Raw genomic sequence first — 21,351 nt, 5'->3', positions numbered from 1 at the left:
AGTTAGATGTGGCCCTTGTGGCTAAGGGGATCAGAGGGTATGGAGAGAAGGCAGGTACGGGATACTGAGTTGGATGATCAGCCATGATCATATTGAATGGCGGTGCAGGCTCGAAGGGCCGAATGGCCTACTCCTGCACCTAATTTCTATGTTTCTATGTTTCTTCTGTTTCTATGTGATTCGAGCATCACGGTGGGTTATCAATGCGGAGAGACGGCAGGACGGACTGCACCTCCCTCCAATCAGGGCCTATATGGATGATATGACCTTGGTGGCCATAAGCTTGTACAAGAAGGTTATTAGAGAAGATACATTATAATCTTAAATGGGCTTGATTGAAGATTAAACCTAGTAAATCACAGAGTATTAATTTGGCAAGAGGAAAGGCAGTAGAGAAAATGTTTTATGCAGATGAAGAAGAAATCTCGTCTATAATGGAGAAACCAGTTAAAAGTTTGGAGAGGTGGTATAACAGGAAGTTGGATGACACTGAACAGGTTCAGTAACTTTATCCTTTCAGTAAAGGATAGAGAAGTCAGGGCTTCTAGCTAAGTTGAAGTTGTGGTGTTTACAGTTTGGGCTATTTCCTAGATTGATGTGTCCATTGACAGTATATTAGGTGCCAGTTTCTAAGGTGGAAAAAAGTTAGAGAGATTGGATAGTTCATATATTTGGAAATGGTTAAGAGTTCCTCAGTGACTCAGTAATGTGGCTTTAATTGGGAAAGGTATTCTCCATTTACCATTGTCTAGCCTAACAGAGGAGTTAAAATGTGCTAAAGTGAGGTTGCAATTATCAGGGAGCAAGGATACCTTTGTTAGTAATCTGGTGCCAAGTGTAACTAGAGGGAGGAAGTGGAATTGAAAGCAGGCAGTAGAAGCACAAGCAGCACTGAGGTAGACAGACATTGTAGGTAGGGTGCAGCGAGGGAAAGAAAGCTTTAGGCTCAGCATAGGGAAGGCAGTGTGGTGTAAGGCAGGTCCAACAGCGAGGAGGAAATTGGTTGTCGAGCAGGTATTTCGTCAGCAGGAAGCAGTTAGATGTACAAGGGCAGTAACTCAGGTTAAGCAGGGACAGTGGATGAACTGAGAAAGTGTAGAAAAGTGAAGGCTTAGCTGGAGGGACCTGTGGTGCATGGAGGCGGGTCATGTACAGTGCCCTCCAAAATTGCCTCTGTAATCTACAATTTCAGATTTGTAATATTAAAACAAAATCATGTGGTTAAAGTGCACATTGTCAGATTTTATTCAAGGCCATTTTTATACATTTTGGTTTCACCATGTAGAAATTACAGCTATAATGCATAGTTCCCCCATTTCAGGGCACCATAATGTTTGGGACACATCAATGCCATGTAAATGAAAGTAGTCATGTTTAGTATTTTTTTGCATATCTTTTGCATGCAATGATTGCTTGAAGTCTGCGATTCATGGACATCACCAGTTGCTGAGTGTCTTCTCTGGTGATGCTCTGCCAGGCCTGTATTGCAGCCATCTCAATTGGGTTCAGATCAGGCGATTATTTATGTATTACGAGTATGTATTATTACCAATTACTAATTTAGTTAGTATGTATTATTACCTCCATTTATTAACTCTGGCAATAGATGTGGCCCTCCATCTGCTCACATACATGGGTCCTGGCCCCTATGCTAAAAAGGTTACTAACCCCTGGACTAAATCAAGCCCTTGATCCTGTCCCGCCAGCCTTTATTCAAAAGTTAGCAACTCAAAGTGGGGGTGCTTCTTCGACGCATGTGCGTCTTCATTGCCGCGAAATACAGTACTTCTTGGCAAACTGTAAACTGGCCATCCTATTTTTGCGGATAACCAGTGGTTTGCATCTTGTAGTGTAGCCTCTGTATTTCTGTTCATGAAGTCTTCTGCGGACAGTGGTCATTAACAAATCCACACCCGACTCCTGAACAGTGTTTCTGATCTGTCGGACAGGTGTTTGGGGATTTTTCTTTATTTTAGAGAGAATTCTTCTGTCATCAGTTGTGGAGGTCTTCCTTGGCCTGCTAGTGTCCCTTTGCGATAATAAGCTCACCAGTGCTTTCTTTCTTCTTAATTAGATCCAAACAGTTGATTTTGGTAAGCGAAAGGTTTGGTTAATGTATAACAGTATAATGTATAACAGTTCTCATAATGGCTTATTTGACTTTCATAGGCACAACTTTAGTCCTCAGGTTGATAAACAGCAATAAAAGTTTGCAAAGGTAATGGAAAGATTGGAGGAAAGACTAGGTGCTGAGAGCCTTTTATATGCTGAAGAGAAAACTGAAGAGGATTAGCCCCTCCAAAACAAGCTCCAAAACAAGCATAAGCTAATGATGGCTGCAAAACAGGCCTGGCAAAGCATCACCAGAGTGATGTCCATGAATCAGACTTCAAGCAGTCATTGCATGCAAAGGATATGCAAAAAAATACTAAACATGACTACTTTCATTTACATGACATTTATGTGTCCCAAACATTATGGTGCCTGAAATGGGGGGACTATATAAATACTGCTGTAATTTCTACATGGTGAAATCAAAATGTGTAAAAATAGCCTTTATTAAAATCTGACAATGTGCACTTTAACCACGTGATTTTTTCTATTGCAAATCTCAAATTGTGGAGTACAGAGGCAAATAAATAAATGATGGGTCTTTATCTCAAACATTATGGAGGGCACTGTAGTTAATATGTAGGCAGCTGTTTTTTGCATACAGAGTTATTTATTGCAAGTTGGTATATTTAGTTAGATAGTTAGATAATACTTTGGCTTTGGGCTTGGTTTTTTTAGTTGAGAGCTTATCCTGGTGTTATAGCATAAGTATTTTGTGTTTTAATTGTAAATCTAATGCCATTTTCTGGAAACTAAAAAACATAGATATTGTAAAAGTTAAATAAAATGAGAAAGTGCAGGAAATGCTGAGCAGGGCACAGCATCCTTGGATAGGAAAGCAAGTGTTTCAAATGGATAACCCTTCAACAGAGCTTTCAAAGCAAGCTAATAAGTTCAAGTTCGAGCAGATGGAGATGAGGGAACATTTGAGGAAGTGGTCGAGATGACTGCTAAGGGGAGTGCAGTGGATGTCATCTCTATGGACTTTAATAAAACATTTGACAAGGTCCCCTATCTTAGGCTAATCCAGACGAATAACTCACATGTGATCCATGGCGAGTTGATATATCAGATGCAAAATTGTCTTGGCCATACCAGACTGAAGGTGTCGGTATGATCAGAAGTCTGTGACCAGTGGCGTTCCACAAGAATCAATACTGGGATCTGTTTTTGATACAAATAATCTGGCCGAAAATTAAAGTGTAAGTTTTCACACGACACAACCATTGGTGGAGTTGTGGATAGTCAGGAAGGTAGTCAAAGAATGCAACGGGATAGTTCAATTAGAAACAAGTGAAGGAATGGCAGGTGCAGTTTAATCCAGACGAGTGAGGGGTTACACTTTGGGAGATCAAATGCAAGAGGAAAGTTCACAGTGAATGGCAGGACCACCCTTAAGAGCAGAGATGTACAGAGGGATCTTTGGATGCAAGTCCATAGTTTGCTGAAGTTGGTTTGCTTGCCTTCATGAGCCAGGGAATGGACCAAAGAGTCAGGAATGAATGTTGCAGTTATAAAAAAACATTAGTTGGGCCACATTGGAGAGAAAAAAAAACCCCATTCCTTTGAGGGCCGTGGAGTGGTGTAGCTGCTTCGTCACAGCTTCCGACACCCTGGTTCAATCCTGATCTCGGGTGCTGTCTGTGTTTGTTCCTCCGGGCATTCCGGTTTCCTCCCTACATCCCAAAGATGTGTGGGTTTGTAGGCCAACTGCTCTCTGTAAATTGCCCTTAGTGTGTAGGAAGCAGATGACAAAGTGGGATAATATAGAACTGGTATGAACGTGTGATTGGTGGTCGGTGAGGACTCTGCGAGAAGGATCCTGGCGTGCCGCAGCCAAACACTGACAGGAGTCCTGACTCGCCCGCCCTGGAACTGAGAACCCGACGGAGAGGGAAGCCGCTGAGTTCGGTCCCTGCTCGCCCTGAGAGGAGGGAGTCCGAACAAAGGTTCAGTAAGTGGACCGGCTGAGGGAGGCAGTGCAGTGCACCTTGACGGTGGTGTGGGCCGCTGGAGGGCCTACAGCAGCCAGAGGCTTGACTGGACTAGGCGTCACACCAAGAGGCCAGGTGCACAGACAGGACATAACCTGCAGCTGCACGAAGCGGAGTAGCAGCAGGGGAGGATCAGAAATGCCAGGTTTGACCAGACCAACCCTGCAGCACAGCCAGGACAAAGGGCCTTCACGGTCAAGTTAACAACCTCTGCACTTACAACTGGGACTTGAAAATGGCATAAAATCTGTCTACTCTTGTATTCTGTCTCAGTGTGCTATTTTTATACATGTACAACATCCAAGATGTGCCTATATAGTTATACGTACTAAGCTGTATGCAAAAATTAATTTCAATAGGTTATTTGGTACATGTGACAATAAAGTATGATTGAACCATTGGTGGGGCCAATGTGCCCGTTTATGCTATTACTCTAAATTGTCATCATGGTTGGCACAGACCTTGTGGGCTGAGGGCCTGTTCCCATGTTGTACTGTTCCTTGCATGTTAAAGGGATTAACTGATAAAGTCCAGCCATTACCCCTGACATTCCAAACCCACTAGCTCCATCTGCTCATTGAATTATAAGATACCTGGAGAGCAGAGCAATATTTATACATTAGAAATTAATTTCTTAATATGTAGAATATTTACTTGACTGTTGACGGCGAACTTGATCTCTTGACTGTTGTCGGTGATGGGGATCTTCCTACTCCTGTGGTCGATGGTGAAGGGGGTCTCTGGGTTCCTGTAGTCGAAGGTGACACAGGTCTCTTTGCTATATTTGGAGAGGGAGAACGTCTACGGCTTGATGTAGAACCAGGAGATGAAGGGCGCTTTTCTTTGACTTGGTTCTGTTAATTTTAAACAAAAATCATTTACCATTATGTCATGTAATAAACTCTCCTTCCACCAATGAAGGGAACTAAAGGAGGTACTGCCTCAAAAACACAGACAACATCAAATACCTACACTACCTTGGCCCTGCTCTCATCTCATTACTATCAACGGAAATGTGGTAGAGTCTGAAAACCATAACCATCAGGTTCAACAACACATTCTTCTCAGTAACCATCAGGCTCTTGAACACTACATAACACTAACCTCAGCAAATATGACTTATGTGGTCTGTGTCAGACTGTGTAGATTATGGACTAGTTTTTGCACAATTATGTACACCTAGTATTATAGTTATTGATTTATTTTATTTTGATTATATATTATCTGTGTGTTATTGTTTGCAATTACAGGCCTGTTATGTCATAGCAAGAATTTTATTGTTCTGCTGTCAGTATATATATGATTATGAAACATTCTTGACTTGACTTTTGACACCCATCAGCCTCACTCCAGACATTCTAAATCTAGAATATCTACTCTCTGGTAAATGTTGCATTCTTGACTTTGACCTCCTCCTTCTGCTCGTCACCTACCCACCTCAACTTCCCTTTTAATAGAAACATAAGAAATAGGTGCAGGAGGAGGCCATTCGGCCCTTCGACCATTCATTGTGATCATGGCTGACCGTCCCCAATCAATAACCCGTGACTGCCTTCTCCCCATATCCCTTGATTCCACTAGCCCCTAGAGCTTTAACATCGGGAGAGGATGGAGAGCAGGGGAGAGACAAGACTTTGCCTTCCATCACAGTGAGGAGGAGATTCATTGTGATGGATGTTTGTGTGAATTGAGTTTGTTGTGTGTCTTGTAAAATTGTTTTTTCTTGTTGTATGACTACAGAAACAAAATTTTGTTTGAACTTCATTTGAGGTTCAAATGACAATAAACGGTATTGTAATTGTAACTCTCTATTAAATCCATCCAGTGATTTGTCCTCCACTGCCCTCTGTGGCAGGGAATTCCACAAATTCACAACTCTCTGGGTGAAAAAGTATTTTCTCACCTTGGTCTTAAATGGCCTCCTCTTTATTTTAAGACTGTGGCCCCTGGTTCTGGATTCACCCAACATTGGGAACATTTTTCCTGCATCTAGGTTGTCCAGTCCTTTTATAAGTTTCTATAAGAATCCCCCTCATCCTTCTAAACTCCAGTGAATACAAGCCTAGTCTTTTCAATCTTTCATCATATGACAGTCCCACCATCCCAGGGATCAATCTCATGAACCTACGCTGCACTGCCTCAATCACAAGGATGTCCTTCCCCAAATTAGGAGACCAAAGGTGTATGCAATACTCCAGATGTGGTCTTACCAGAGCCCTATACAACTGCAGACGAACCTCTCTACTCCTATACTGAAATCCTCTTGTTATGAAGGCCAACATTCCATTAGCTTTCTTCACTGCCTGCTGTACCTGCACGCCAACTTTCAGTGACCGGTGTACAAGGACACCCAGGTCTCGCTGCACCTCCCCCTTACCTAACCTAACCCCATTGAGATAATCTGCCCCCTTGTATTTCCCACCAAAGTGGATAACCTCACATTTATAATAATAATAATAATATATTTTATTGTCATTGCATATCAGTGCAACGAGATTTGGTATGCAGCTTCCAACCGATGTAAAAAAAAAATATATAATAATAAACTGCGACGTGACCATCTGAGGGAGACAGTCCAGGGGGGATGGGGGGCACTCAGCAGGGCCAGTATCTATATTATACTGCATCTGCCACGCATCTGCCCACTCACTCAACCTGTCCAGGTCACCCTGCAACCTCCTAACATCCTCTTCACAGTTCACATTGCCACCCAGCACTAACCTTATTTCTGAGCTTATATTATCGTACAAAGGTAAAATTTCACGGAATCATATGGTACAGGAACAGATCTTTAAAGCCCACACACAGTGCCTATGCCAACCTTCAGCTATGTTCTAGCCTTTGATTTATATCCCATCAATGGAAGCACTGTACTGAATTGTCCTTCAGATAAAATCCTGTATACCTTCTCCAATAGATGCCATATATGCTATGACACCCTTCGTAGAGCAGAGGAGCTCTTCCACTTGCCAATCAATATTTATTCCACAACCAATATTAACAAAGCAATTGTCTGCTCGTTAATTTCTCCCTCAGAGACTTTTCTGCCTAAACTAAAACCCCTGTCTCACGGTGCGAGTCCACCCACGAGTGATCCCGAGATTAAAACAAATCAAACTCGTGGTGATCACGTAGAATTAACGTAGCGGGAATGTCGGAACTCGTAACGCTAACGGCAGGTACTCTGGAAACCTGTTAACTCGTGAAAATCTTTCAACATGATGGACGATTTCCACGAGTCAAATTTACTCTTGAAGTGAAAATTATTGTAGCGGTATAGCAAAGACATCTCTGCTGTCCGTTTTAGGTGTTTCATATATTTTTTCTTCCCCCCCCCCCCACCCCACCTTTCCCGCCCAACTCCAGTCCCGTCCCGACCCCCTGGGAAACTGAAGGGAGCGACAATCAACTGCCACGGATACAAATAATGTCATACACAAGAAAGGGCAGATGCTAGTTGACAAAAAGTGAACACAGTGCTGGAGTAACACAAAGACGCAGCAGAATTTTATAAACGTCATCCCGTCACCCATTCCTTCTCGCCAGAGATGCTGCCTGGCCTGCTGAGTTAAAGAGTGCCCACGGTAGACTCACGAGTCACTACGGTAAACTCACAGGCTACTACGTTCTTACAACGAGTTTAAAAGTTAAAAATGTTTACTTCAAGAGTAAATTTGACTTGTGGAAATCTTTCATCATGTTGAAAGATTTTCACTAGTTAATACGTTTCCCGAGTACCTGACGTTAGCGTTACGAGTTCCGACGTTCCCGCTACGTTAATTCTACGTGATTACCACAAGTTTGATTTGTTTTAAACTCAGGATCACTTGTGGGTGGACTCGCACCGTGAGACAGGGCCATAACAATGGCTACATTTCACAAGCACTGCACTGGCTGTAATACTCTCAAAGTTAATTTGGAACAGTGGGAATTTATAAAGTGGCTACAGAAATTCATATTCATATTTACTTGCTGACCCATAAAGTCTGATATTGGCTGAACTTCCTCAGTAACTCAAAGTTTAATGAAGTTTATGAACAGCATGAACATCGGCCACATAGAAATGCTTTGAGTTACGGCAGCGCGACACTTCCCCACAGACGTACCTGTGTGGTCTCGCCCGATGTTAGTACTCCAGCATCGGCGCCTGGCATCGACTTCTGCCGATCAGAACTGCGGCTACGCAAAGGCTTGTTGGCTGGATTGATGGGGGAACTCACAGGGCCAGCTGAAGCTGAACGAGGACAGAGATGAGACTCTAAAAAGTTAGAATATGAAGCATGAAAGCAAGAAAAGTCCAAGAAAAAGTGGAGAAGAGAAAGAAATTGCGTACATTAGGACAAATGAAATGCCAAGTGTACACCGCCACATTTTAATATCAGCAGAAATACCAAGCTATGATTAGTAATTCAGATAAGAAACAGGACATTAAAGTGCAATTAGAGAACTTGCTTTCAAGAACTAAAGTGATCCATGTCACCCTGTGAACAGCGAGTAGTGATATTTAAATGTTAAATTGCAGGATCGCCATATAGTTGAATGAAAAGCTCAATGCTAACTTCACAATGAGTGAATAACCATTGAAGCTCTCACTGAGGACATGCAACTGATGTAGCCCTTTGTGCGCATTACCATGCACTCCTCCCAAGACAGCTTCTAATCATTCCAGTTCAAGAAGTTCTACCCCAAGGAAGAAATAAGCAGCTGAACTGTTTGTATAAGAGTTGGGCTCCATGTTACAGCCAAAGTCACATGCAGTATAGGTAAAGCAATTTAAAAATCCAAGCTGGAAAAAAGGTTTAAAATTATGCTGAAGACATTAAAAAAAACAAGGAAGATCTCCGATCAATAAAAACTAAAGCATCCAAACATCAAAAAGACATCAAACACAGATCAGAATAACAAATCAAATTAACCTCCAAGATGAGTGCACTGTAGAGCAAAGATCTTGGCAGATCTACTCCAATCTCCTTAACTAATATTTCTACTAGGTTGCAATTTAGAAGAGTCAGATACACACAATAGGAAGGATGTGATTAAGTTACAGTTCATGGTAACAATTCACAAGGATCTTGCATGGATTGGAGAGATTGAGGTATAAAGAAAGACTGGATAGTTAGGTTGGGTGCGTTTTCTCTGCAGGGTATGCTGAGAGGTGACACGGCAGAAGTATATAAAATTAAGAGGCATAGATTGAATAGATGGCCAAAGTGTGCTGCGCATGATATGGGTGTCCAAAGCTAGAGGGAATAGGTTTAAGGTGAGAGGGAGGTGGTTTAAACAGGATCTGAGAGGCAATTATTTCATACACAGAGTAATTGGCATCTGGAATGAACCGCCGGAGATGGTGACAGAGGCAGGAACAGTAACAATATTTAAAAGGTATCTGGACAGGTATTTGAACAAGAAGTCAGAGAGAAATGGAATCTATGCAGGTAAATCTGATTAATTTTCATGCATTAGTTTTGGATCTTAAAAATATGAAATAAAAATAAAGAATGGCAGCTAACGGTGGAACATCAGTGAACATAGACTGATAAATGCCTTTTCCAGCTTAAACGGGTTTTTTTGCAAATGTTATTTCCTGTAATGAAACTATTTGAAAGGAATATTTTTAAACATTCTGAAGGAACGCCATTAGCCTGCCGAGGATCAGATTACAGGCCAGACAGAGATGAAGACTCAGGGGAGAAAGTGACTACATCAGGCTGGATCAGATTACTATCAGGCTGAGTTCCAAAGGCACATGCATTTACCTCCTGCTACAAACTACAGAATGCCAGGTGGGAGGGGGGGAAGCCATTTTAACAAAGTAACAGAGCTTGGACTAAACACGCATTAAGGCGATCTGTCTTCTATCCGAAATGAAAAAAGAAGCAAAACGATTTTTAAAAAGAGGGGTGGCATATCAGATCAGAATATTCAGAAAGATGTGTAGGAAAGAATTGCAGATGTTGGTTTAAATTGAAGGAGACACAAAATGCTGGAGTAACTCAGCGGGACAGGCAGAATCTCTGGAGTAGGAAAGGGTGACGTTTCGGGTCGAGACCCTTCTTCAGACTGAACTGAAGTCTGAAGAAGGGTCTGAAGGGAGGTCTCGACCTAAAACGTCACCCATTCCTTTTCTCCAGAGATGCTGCCTGTCCCGTTGAGTTGCTCCAGCATTTTGTGTCTACCATCCATATTCAGACAGATGGCAGATACACTGAAAACCTTTGTGCATAAGAAAGCCATATGCTCATTCCATACAGCTGGGCCTAAGGAAGCACTGACGGCAACTCAGTTACTCAGGTTTGAGCCCATATAACATGCAGTAAAACATATTGGAACCAAATGTCTCTGGGAATGCATTAACGCCATACCAGCATGAAACTATAAAACAAAGCAGAGATTCACAATTCAAAACATGTTTTTCCTCTCCAATTTTCACATTTAACTAATAATTCGTATCATCTGAAAGAAAAGTAAATACTGCAATTATGAAACATAAGCAGGGAATGGAGAAGGTAGAGTCTTTCCGCATCTGTAAGAGGGAAAATACAAGATTTATGTGCCGGGGATGCAGTCCACAGGAGCAGGTAATGACTCGGGCAGATGCTGCAAACTGCAGCTCACTGATCAGTTCTAACAGTTACCAATAACATTTCCTTTATTAGCTGCGTCCACATTTACTTAATTATCTTCTCAAATATTCCATCATATGAATAACTGGAAATAAGTATGAAAACATGTTGGTTAAACGAAAAGGGGAAATTAAATTTTAAAATACTGCATGGTGAGAAAACTGATAACCCCCAAGCGCCTGATGATCTGCATCCAAGGTATCTGAAGCAGCAGGCATGGAAACTGTGGATACCTCTGTCGTCACCTTCCAAATTTCAGCTGGTTACAGAACGTTCCGTGCAGCTTAGAGTGCGGCAAAGTAACCCCGTGGTTTAAAAGGGAAACAGAAAATTATGGAGTAGGAAAAACATTAGAGCATATTATGAAGGATGTGAGAACAGGACACTTAAAACAAAAGCAAAGATTACAGTCAACAGATTTATGAAATGGAAATCATCTTTGACAAACCTATCAGAGTTCTTTATGACGGTTTAACTGCTCGAATAACTGAACAGGTTGCATTGGGATTTTCAGTATTTTAACAGCTCATCTGTTTACTGAAAATATCCTGTAATGAACCGAAAATTGCTCTGCTTTCTCTGGTCGCACTAGTTGGGTACGTCAAGGAACAGTGCTTGCACCACAGATATTCACAATACCAATCAATAATTTGAATGAGTTTGCCACAGACACAAATTTGAGTGGGATGGAGAGTTATAACAAGGATGCAATTTCAACAAATTGAGTGAGTGGGCAAATAGATGATGGCTGCAGTCTAATGGGGATATATGCGAATCATCTACTTTAGTCAGATAACGGGAGGACCTACTGGCAAAAGTTAATATCAAAGGGACAGGAGTTCTTGGATACCAAGCACTAAAAGCAAATGGTGAAGCAAGATGTTAGGAAGGCAAGAAGCGTGTTGAACTTCATTGCAAGATGTTTGAGTGCTGCAGTGAGGATGTCGTAAAACAATTATACGGAGTTTAGGCAAGACCACTTCTAGATTATTATGTACCATGTTCATCTCCTTACTCAAGAAAGGATAGGCTCATGAAAGGAAAGCTGCACAAGCCTGACCTCTGGGATGGCAGCACTAACTGGAGCACAGCCTCAGAGGGGGGAAGAAATGACCTACGCCTGCTACATTCTAAGTTTACCATATTAAACAGTGGTAGGATGAGAAAAGGAACAGTCAACAAATTTAAAATGAACCTTCAATTGGTTAAAGACAATAACACAATGATTTTATAGACTTTTAAACATAATTCTCAGGTACCACCTCCCTATCTCGTCAGCTATCAAGTATCAAAAGAATACCGGCCCCCATCCGCCGCATTTCCCTCCTAGCTGCTTCCTCTCTGCCGCAGTGCCCTATCTACCCATTCACTCCCCTCTACCCCACCTCTCAGCAGCCTATGCCTCTGCTGTCACCTTTGCTCTGCCCTACACTTCCCCTTTCCTTCCATCCCAATTTGGCATAAGTGACATCTCAGTTTATGGGAGAGTCATCATCAGTACGAGTGCATGCCAGTGTCGTTCATGCCTGGCCCGCACTAAAGTGCACAAAAGGTCAGAGGGCAAGCAAGTTAATCAGTCACCTGAAGCAAGTTCCTGGATATTAGGGATGTAGTCTTTAGTTGAAGAGAATTACCTGCAAAACCTTGTCCAGTTTCTTGTAAAGCAGTGGCACTCTTGCTCCTAGCTAAGGAGGCCTGCGTGGGCGTCAGCAGTCGGCTGATTATACTACTCTCCACGGGACTGTTCTGGGAACGTCGAGCTGAGGGATAGGAATTAATCAAAATAGTCAACATGGTTTAGCTAAAGAAGCTAGATGGGAGAAGAGTTAATGCAAGTGACAAAATGTGTTAAGTAGGTTAGTGAATGCTAATTGAAAACAAAACCTAGAGAGGGTTATAAAAAGTTACCGCCTGAAGCAATACAAGTCTAAGCAAATAATGGGCCAAGAAATGGTAATTAATTGGGTGCAGTGAGCCCAAACACAATACACTAGCCTGGTCATTAATAAACAAAAGCATGACTGCTAGCTAAACATGTTCAAACTGAAGGTGATTAAGTCAGCATCTCATTAATATGACAGCAAGAGCCACACGGGGTACATACACTACCAAACACTTCATTGTGTGCGTGAGGGGGGTGGATGCATGATGTTAACCTGCGGGTCAGTGGGTGGAGATATGACCAACTCCAACAATCAGAATCCAAGAGACTCTGCAGTAAGCACAACCTTGCCACAGCCTCCTGTGATCAAATGGTAAAACGCAGTTAGAGAAAGCAGCAACAGACAAGTCTGCATGTGAAATTGGAAATGATCTCAACAAGCTAAAGGAGAATTACTCTGATTAAGGACCGTTTCCTGTATCAATTAGCAAGTACATTCCGTTAGAGAATTTAATATTTAACATTTGAACAGGGTGGTGTGCAATTACATCTCAAACTCAAGGTGGTTAATTTTCACTTGCAAAGCTATATCGTGGTTTCTGGCCAGATTGTTGGCAATGCTATGGCCTTCATTGCCATTATGATCAACAATTGAACATTTTTTAAGGTTCTCCAGTAGAAAGTGAATTTTAGGTTTTACTAAACAAAAACAGTGAATGCTGGATACACTCAACAGGTCAGGCAGCACCTTGGGGTGAGAAACGGTGGATGTTTCAGGTCGAAGACTGTTCACACAACAAGAAATTGAGAAAAACAAGCGTAATGTTGAATTTTGGAAGTGGGAGGGGGTGTGTGGCAGTATGTGGACTGGGAGAAAATAAAGGGAATGCCTGCAATTTAATGAAGACCAAAGCTGTTAAGATAACAATTACTTTAAAAAAGACCAGCACTTGAAGGCGAAAGAAAAAGAACAATGGTAAATTTAACAATTTCAGGTGACCACTGAGTCCCAATGTCAATAACACATGATAAGGTGCTGTTCAAGCTCACACCTGGCATCGGTGGAACACTGTAGGAGGTGGCTGAAGACAAGTCTGGGGAATGGAGCAGAGCATTCAGTGACAGGAGACTGGAAGCTCTGGGGTATTTCTATATACTGACCATAGAAATCCTGCAAATAAATCTCCAATCGGCTTTTGGTTACTCCAGTGATGGAAAATGGAGTGCAATATGTAAAATGGATGAAAGGCAAGCAAAAGTATGCTTTTGGAGCGACGGGGTCCGTGGATGGAGAAAGTAATGTGTGCTATCTTTCTCCCAGTTGCATGGGAAAGTGGCATGAGAAGGGGAATGGCTAATGGAGATAGAAGAATGGACCAGGAGGGAATGGCCCGATTGAAAAGGGAAGATGTGTATCTTGCTGCAATTCTACTGGTAGTGACGGAACTAATGGAGCTTGATCCAATGAATATGGACTCGAGGCGACACGAGAAGAAAACCATAACTCTACGCTCTGGCTGAGGTGATGTGTGTGCTGAGGTGTGAGGAAATCGAGGGGACACTGAGTGCTCCATTAATTATGTGAAAGGAACGTTATGGTGAATGAAAATGGAAAACATTTTCAGGCCCTGGAAAGGAAAGTCTCATCACTGGAGCAGATGCAATAGTTGGTGAAATGGGAGATGTTATGTACTTCAGCAGGTGCAATGTTTCATCACAGACACACAAGTCAATAAGGGATTAATACTGGATTAATTAAATGTTAGGCTCATGGACATGTTTCACATTTAGGACACAAAACAGGGGGAAACGCCTGATGCAAATCATCAGCCACCTTGATGATCTTCTCTTGGGAGTTTGTCTACTTGCGTAGACGATCGAGGGTTACTGGCCAATCTAGTCAACGAGGAACTCCTCTTCTTCTCCGCTGAATCTCCTAAGAATCAAGGGCATTGTCCATTATTTATTGAAACATCCCAACCAACAAAGATTGCATCCAAATGTTCTGGGCTCATGTCCAAAACTTAAAACTTGCCGGATTTTGATTTAATTTTGATGAAAAGCACATAAAAGCTCGATTGAAACATCCGCCCAACGATGAATTGCCTTCCAGGCAACATGTTTTTTCTTTAAAGGACTATTGAAGGCTGGACATAACACATTTGCATATTAAACAAGGCAAGAAAGCATTTTCTGCACCTGCTGGCCCCGACTGGCACTTCTTGTGGCAGCCGAGAAGCTTAACGACACATTGTTTTAATACAGCACTGCACCTCTCAAATAAACATCAAATCAAGTGCGATTCCTGAAAATTTGCTGAAGATAATGCTGAAGTGGAATAATGTATGCACCGAATGAAAACACATCTTGGCACTGGTTTTGGTTCATTATTGTCATGCATATTAAGATACAGTGAAAACTTTGTTATCAGGAAAGAACCATCAATCTCCTGTGGAATCGCAGTTCGGCTGTTAGCCTAAGATGCCAAACTGTCAGCATTGAGTGAGGACATGGGATGTTTAAGTGACTCCAGAGATCTGGTCTGACGCTCCAGTGCAGGAGGAGTTACACACACATGCCGTAGGACTGTGCAGGATTGTACAATCTGGCATGGGGGCAGGACTGGGAGAGCACCATACTGTCACAGGGACAATGCAGTGAGTGCCACACTGTCGGAGGAGCAATATGTAGAGGGAGCGCTGTGCTATGCTGCAGGCAGTAATGTGCTGTGAGATCCACAATGTAGGAGGGGTAGTGCAGAGATAGCGACACACTCATGATGCACCAAGGGAATGCGCTAATGGGGCAGTCCGAAGATTGCACCCAATAGTCCAGCAACAGCTCAAACAGCAACAGGTGATAAAGTACATTGTTTGTCTACCATAAACCCCATGTATCCCCAAAATCGGGTTAGTTTATAGATTTATGGAAGCAAACTTTTTGAAAGTTTCTCTTGACTCACCCAGTCCACACTGATCAATACGCACCCATCTGCATCATGTCCACACTTATACCACTTTAGTCTTTTCACGTTCCCTTCAAATCACCCCAGATTCCATTACTCACCAACGCACCAGGACAATTTACAGTGGTCAATTAACCTATCAACCCGAGTGTCTTTGGGATGTGGGAGGAAACTGAACCACATGGAGTCATAAAGAGGAGTATACTCCACACTATGCCAGAGGTCAGGATGACTACAGGAGCTTTGCTAGTTCAGCATTCAGACCACGGCCTAGGGTAAATGCAAACCACTCATAGGCACGGAAACAGGCCCTTCTGCCCATCTCGTCCATGCAGGCCAGGGTATGTCAGCACTAAAACACAAATGACAAACTGACAAAAGCAGTGTTCACCAAGGTTTACTTCATGTGCCTTGGTGAGTACCTGAAGCTCACTTCCTAAACAGCTGAATTCTGCACATCCCTGCATTTGAGATCAGGAGCCCAATGATCTTGGTTCATCCTGTTTACGCTTGAAGTTCACTGTAGCTACTACCTACAGCTGTATAGCACTGTTCCACATCTTGTGCATATGGATTCAGAAATAGGGAGGGATGCAGAACTCTTGGAACCTGTTGGTGGGAATGATGGTTGATATGGACTTAATGGGCCAAAGGGCCCGTTTCCGTGCTGCTTGGCTCCATGACTGACTTCAGGCCAGTTCAATTAGCATCTGCCCTGCAGAAGCATTAGAAGCTCTTCTTCTCCATCTTAGACATAACCTCATGATAGAGGGCGACGTGTGCATTTCAGTTTGTGCATTCTCAGGTGACCAATGAGGTCATTGTGGGAACTGTAGACTCGGATATAGATGGGGCCAGAGCCACCTGGTGGGGTGAGTTAGTATTAATGATGCTATAGCAGCAGTTAGCAAAAGTATCAAGATAATTGGGCAAGGTCAAAGTTTGAGAAAGGAAAATCATACTTGGTCAATTTATTGAAGCTCTTCAAATGCCGTGGTGCAGGAGGCAACAGTGGATAAAACTCAGAGACAGGGGAGCTTAGTTTAACTTGTAATCGTGTACAGAATGGAATTGTGGGTGGAAAGACTGTTCGATGTTTATGTAAGACTGGTTGAACAGAAGACAGCTGGCACAAGCTAGTACTCCACAGGTTGGTAAAGAGCAATGAGGGGTGTGTCAAAGGGATCAGTGCTGTCATCTCAACTTTTCACAATTTATTAAATGAGTTGGAAGGCGGCACCAGAGGTGTGGCTGTGAATTTGCTAATAACAAAGCCAATTGTGAAAAGAACATGAGGATGCTGCAGAAGAAAACAGATAGGTTCAGTGAATGGGGACATGGTAAGTGAAGCTCTTTGAATGGCTGGATTCTGCACAGTTTGCCATGTGAGTTTCCATGTGACTGCATTAATTTCCTCCGGGTGCTCTGGTTTCCTTCCACAGACCAAAGACATGCAGGTTCGTAGGTTAATTGGCCTCTATAAAATTGCCCCTAGTATGTAAGGATTTGATAAGTGGGATAACATGCAACTAATGTAAATGAGTGATCAGTGATCAGCGTGGACTTGGTGGGTCAGAGGGCCTGTTTCCATGCTGTATCTCTAAACGGAATGGTAAGATTTTGCAGAGCTATGAGATGCAGAGGGATCAGGGTGCCCGGCACATGACTCACAAAAACCTGGAATACAGGTACTATCAATAATTAGCACAGCTAACAGAAGACATCAAAACAGGTGTGTGATGGACAGTGAAGGTGGTGGTGGGCTGAAGCTACAAGATCTAAATCAACTGGGAAGTTTAACCGGTTTCCCTTCACAAAATGTCAAGCCCTGGGATGTGTTATTGAACAGCGAGACCTTGCACGACAAGTACATAGCTCCCTGGAGATGGCAATGCTGGTAGATAGTGTTGACGAAGGCCTATTGTACACTTGGTTTTATCTGCCATGACATTGAGTGTAGAATTGGGACGTCATGCTACATTTGTACAAATCTTCGATTAAGCTGCACGTGGAGTATGTGCTGTTTTGCTTGCCATGTGAAAGGAAGGATGTGATTGAGCGAGAGACAATATAGAAACAATTCACAGGAATATTGTCTGGATAAGGTGGGACTGGTTCCCTGCAACATAAGAATGTGAGGGTAGTAAATCATCTTATAGATGATTTACTACCAGAGGAACTGAAGACCTGATGCCGGGTCTTTACCCAAACTGTCACCCATTCCTTTGCTTTCATGGCTGCTGCCCGACTCCAGCATCTGTCGGCCCTTGTGCCTCCATCTTAAAAGCACAATTAGGTGTGAAATACTTTGGAACATTATGAAAGGGATATATAAAGAGCCAGAGAAATGCTCATCTCTGACTTTCATGCAACATTTTGAACAGTAGGGGTTAACCAAGTGATTTTAGTTTTCTGCAGGCACATCAGTACAGGCTCCCACAACCACCACGTAAACCCAATCACAATCCTAATGAACATGCTTCTGTCTAATCAGTACAATGATGCCCAATATCGATCATCTGTTTGAGGTACACATTGGTGTGATTAGAGTATTAGGTGTGTTTTTAATAAGATTAAAAAAATTAAAGTAAATTGTATTCAAATAGAAAGTTCTAAATGCAAAGAAAAATTGATTGAATTAGTTTGAATACAATAAGGCAATAACTTTAAAACAAAGTGCTCATTCCAAGTTAATTAGATTGTTAGATAAAAAGAAAACTCATGGTTGGTAATCAGATGTGCTAAAGATTTTTAAAGTCAATTAGTATTTTTTTTCCAAGCGAGCGCCTGTAAATCTGAAAGATTGAAAAGAAACAGCTTTACACCACAGCAGCAAGGACAAATACTTGAACCATTTTACTGAAATCAGCACAACTGCACTGATCATTGTCCTAATTTAAGGGCACATTTAGCAACGCTTGGAAAATTAAACAATTCAAGATTTAGGAAAGTCTATGGGTCAAACTATATGGACAATAGTCAATAGGTGCAGGAGTAGGTCATTCGGCCCTTCGAGCCAGCACCGCCATTCAATGTGATCATGGCTGATCATCCCCAATCAGTATCCCGTTCCTGCCTTCTCCCCATATCCCCTGACTCCGCTATCTTTAAGAGCCTCATCTAGCTCTCTCTTGAAAGTATCCAGCGAACTGGCCTCCACCATCCTCTGAGGCAGGGTATTCCACGGACTCGCAGACTCAGACTCACAACTCTGTGAGAAAAAGTGTTTCCTCGTCTCCTTCCTAAATGGCTTATCCCTTATTCTTAAACTGTGGCCCCTGGTTCTGGCCTCCCCCAACATCGGGAACACGTTTCCTGCCTCTAGCGTGTCCAAACCCTTGATAATCTTATGTGGCTCAATAAGATCCCCTCTCATCCTTCTAAACTCCAGAGTATACAAGCCCAGCCGCTCCATTCTCTCAGCATATGACAGTCCCGCCATCCTGGGAATTAACCTTGTAAACCTACACTGCATCCCTTAATAGCAAGAATGTTGGGGTTATAGCCAATATAAACTACTCAATGTCACAGCAGTCGATACTTTCAGAAAATGGTCAACAGTATATGGGAACTGATTCATCCCCTAAGGTAAAGGCAAATAGGTCCATCATTAGTGACTTGCACATTTAGTATCAGTTAGGGAAACAGTTTAAAGATATTTGCCTTTTAAAACATCAGCAGAAGCTAATTCCAGTCAGCCCTCATCGTCCCAAAAACTAGAACGTTTCACCCATTTATATGGATGGAGGAGCCCAGTGCAAGTCCTTAATGTTGGCCCACTCATCCCAAGCAACCAGATCAATTTTTGCAATCACTGATTTAACGATTCAGCCTGACTTTGAGAGGACGCAGTTTACCGTTGTTCATCGGTGCCACCCAGTGTCAAAGGCACATATTCCAAACTCATGACGCCCATCTGTTGAAAATCAATACCATGCTTTAAAGCTAGGTTGTGACACATTTGGAATATCTGCACTTGCTAGACAGGCACAGGGCACTCACCTTTGTCAGGAGAACTTGGGAGAGCTGTTGAGGAGGAAGACAATCGCTTACTCATTACTGGCCCTGCTTGCTTCATGAGATTCCCACTGGAAGTGGAGTGTTTGTCTATAGCTACAGGAAAGAAGAGTCCAACTGAGTCAAGAAAAAATGTTTCTGGAATTTTAAAACAGACCATGCATGCAAGAGATTAATCTTATCCTGAAAGCACACTCTTGATGAAGCAGCTTGCAACAGGTAAATTTCTCCAAACTAATTTAGTTGATTTGTGAAGTGCAGTTTATGGTTTTAGAACAGAGGAAAAAGGAGCAGGAGTCAACTGATGGCCTCTGTAGTTTGCACCGCTGTTCAATAAGTTAATGGCTGATTGTACATAAAACAATGCCGGAAATGTTCAGCAGGCCAGGCAACATCTGAGAAAAGCAGTTGACAATCCATCAAGGACACTTAATCACAATGGCAAAATAATAATAATTGTTTACATTGTAGATGGAGTAGGTATGGAGTGAAGGGGAATGCTGGTAATGGGGTGGAGACCAGGATCACGGACCCGAAATGTTAACTGTTTCTCTCTCCTCAGATGCTGCCAGACAGCTGAGTATTTTCCTGAACATTTTTCTTCATATTTCCAGCATCAGCAACTTTTCTGATTTTCAGTGGCTGATCTTGTCCACACCACTTTCCTGTTCACTATAACCCTCAACCCAATAGTATTATCTGATTTTATTGGAAATGGGGGAGGTTTTCTAACCATTTTTAAGTTGGCATGGACAAGAGGGGCTGAATGGCCTTCCTCTGTGCTGTACATTTTTGCCAACAGCTGCATGCAAATCCAAGTCAATACTTCCAGGATAACATCTCACTTTACAATTCCTACACACCAGGTACACATCCATGCCCAAATATGTCAAAGGAATGAAGCAAGCACCACATGCCAGCAGTGATCGAGATAGGCCTCCCCTTACAGCCACCACTAAAAACGTTAGTTTGCAACATCCATTAGCACATTAAAGATTAATATAATTTTTCAGAAAGTTGGTTCAAACTTCTGATACCAGAACCATCTTCAGTGGAAGTCTGAGAGTCTGAGGAAGGAGGGGGGCAGTCGGACAGACTGAGAAATGGAGTTAAGGAACTGGTAGGAACACCTAAACAAAAGAGAATTCATAATTTAAGAAAAGGTAACCAAGACAAACAAATATCAGTGGCATAAAAACTGGGAATGAGGTGATTAGTGATGGGAAGAACTGAACAAGGGAAACAGGATTGGGAGCAAGATGGCCGTTTCTGACCCCGAGAACCTAGCTTCTTTCCGCATTGCTCAACAACCCTATCCCATGTTACAGAGGACGGCTTCCCTACTCCTCCCCAGCCCCCACAGACAAAGTCATGGTTTCCGGCTTTACTTGATTGTTCTCCTCCTCCCTATAAATACAATCCCAAACTTCACGCACATGCTTTCTTGTACTTGACAGAAGTTGTACAGAGATAAGTTTGTGTTGCACGTAGAGAAGCAAAGCTCTCGGCCTGCTGAAACAGACACGAGTGAAAAATAAACCAAATTGTTTTGTGCAAGTGTCAATTGTCACGGAAGAGTTTGGGCTGATTTTATAAACAACAGTGCAATACTTTATTTTGATAAAGTGATAAACAAAAAAACTTATCGATGACTAGCAAATGAATATTTTTTCCAGCTTTCCCAGGATTTTTCCACTTCTGGGACAGTAAGATTCACCTGCAACTGGTCAGACTGATGGACCTTCCAGGGAAAACAAA

At 42.4% G+C, this 21,351-nt stretch overlaps 1 protein-coding gene across 11 annotated transcripts in view; it reads right to left on the bottom strand.

Annotated features, from left to right (window-relative positions):
* Positions 1–21,351, bottom strand: part of LOC116978992 (ensconsin-like) — a 77,972-nt gene that overhangs the window by 25,745 nt on the left and 30,876 nt on the right. For 3 of the 11 annotated variants that reach the window (XM_033030338.1, XM_033030341.1, XM_033030344.1), the window contains exons 6-11: positions 20,631–20,723; positions 19,579–19,689; positions 14,446–14,547; positions 12,364–12,489; positions 8,213–8,364; positions 4,761–4,960 (exon numbers count right to left, since the gene is read on the bottom strand). In XM_033030338.1, coding sequence (XP_032886229.1) covers positions 4,761–4,960; positions 8,213–8,364; positions 12,364–12,489; positions 14,446–14,547; positions 19,579–19,689; positions 20,631–20,723 — 784 coding nt within the window. The remainder of the gene's footprint in view (positions 1–4,760; positions 4,961–8,212; positions 8,365–12,363; positions 12,490–14,445; positions 14,548–19,578; positions 19,690–20,630; positions 20,724–21,351) is intronic. The other 8 variants (XM_033030339.1, XM_033030343.1, XM_033030340.1 and 5 more) reach the window with 8 other exon arrangements.

Source organism: Amblyraja radiata, chromosome 12 (genome assembly GCF_010909765.2).
Source record: "Amblyraja radiata isolate CabotCenter1 chromosome 12, sAmbRad1.1.pri, whole genome shotgun sequence".
Classification (NCBI taxonomy): domain Eukaryota; kingdom Metazoa; phylum Chordata; class Chondrichthyes; order Rajiformes; family Rajidae; genus Amblyraja; species Amblyraja radiata.
This window is presented reverse-complemented; position numbering and strand designations above follow the sequence as displayed.